The sequence below is a fragment of the Colobus angolensis genome, unplaced genomic scaffold (assembly GCF_000951035.1).
Source record: "Colobus angolensis palliatus isolate OR3802 unplaced genomic scaffold, Cang.pa_1.0 Scaffold2, whole genome shotgun sequence".
Taxonomy (NCBI): domain Eukaryota; kingdom Metazoa; phylum Chordata; class Mammalia; order Primates; family Cercopithecidae; genus Colobus; species Colobus angolensis.
In genome coordinates, this window is record NW_012115154.1 from 17,565,451 (window position 1) to 17,566,555 (window position 1,105).

The 1,105-nt window shown below is 58.9% G+C and overlaps 1 protein-coding gene across 1 annotated transcript in view; it reads left to right on the plus strand.

Annotated features, from left to right (window-relative positions):
• Window positions 1-824: 824 nt before the first annotated feature.
• Window positions 825-1,105, plus strand: part of LOC105511288 (zinc finger protein 282) — a 19,404-nt gene continuing 19,123 nt past the window's right edge. The window contains exon 1 of the mRNA XM_011941424.1: window positions 825-1,100. Within this exon, the coding sequence (XP_011796814.1) occupies window positions 936-1,100 (165 nt within the window). The 5' untranslated portion in view covers window positions 825-935. The remainder of the gene's footprint in view (window positions 1,101-1,105) is intronic.

Sequence of the window (1,105 nt, forward strand, 5' to 3'; positions counted from 1 at the left end):
GCCACCACGCCCAGCTAATCTTTTTGTATTTTTAGTACAGACGGGGTTTCACCATGTTGGCCATGCTGGTCTCGAACTCCTGACCTCAGGTGATCCGCCTGCCTCAGCCTCCCAATGTGCTGGGATTACAGATGTGAGCCACCGCGCTCGGCTGATTTTTGTTTTTTGTAGGGATGGGGTGTCAATATGTTGCTCAGTCTGGTCTCGAACTCCCGGGCTCAAGCCATCTTCCTGCTTCAGCCTCTCAGAATGCTGAGATTACAGGTGTGAGGCACCGCGCCCAACCCAATTTCAAGGTGTTTGAAGAGGCCAGTGTTAAAATGCACTGCACCTTACCTGGGAGAAAGAGCTCAGCCCTTTTTTGACACCTTAGCATGAATCACTTCTCTATCATTCATAACAGTGCAAAAGCTCTGGGATGGGACCAGGTAAATCTGGACTGGGAAGAAGGGGAGTGGGAGGTAAAGTCTGCAAAGGAGTGAGGGAAGGCAGACCGCCAGAAGAAAGTGTCTGAAGACAGAATTATTCTTGCAAAATTTTCAAAAGGGTCAGGCACTATTTTCTCCCGGGATGCCCAATACATTTGCAGAATTAACAGTAATCAAGCCCACAGTCCAGGTCCTCGCATAGTTTGGGCCTTTAAGGTCGGCCATCCCAGACTGAGGGGGCCTGACCCCTGGACCAGGCCGCCGCCTCTCAGCTTTGGGGCGGGGGCAGCCCCAGCCCGGGAGTGGCCCCGGCCGGTCCCCGCAGGCGGGCAGGAGCTCCGAGGCCATTGGCTGGCGCGCGGGCTGAGGAGGGGCGGGGAGCGCCGCCGAAGGGGACTGTTTGCTCCTACGGGCTGTAGATGGAGCTGTCCGGCCCCGGAGAGGGGGAAGGCGCCTGGAAAACGTTCTTCTCCCTGGCCGGCCCGAGCGGGGAACAGCACTCCCAGGATGCAGTTTGTGTCAACACGGCCGCAGCCTCAGCAGCTGGGCATCCAGGGCCTGGGGCTGGACAGCGGGAGCTGGAGCTGGGCCCAGGCTCTGCCCCCGGAGGAGGTCTGCCACCAGGAGCCGGCGTTGCGCGGGGAAATGGCCGAGGGAATGCCGCCCATGCAGGTGGG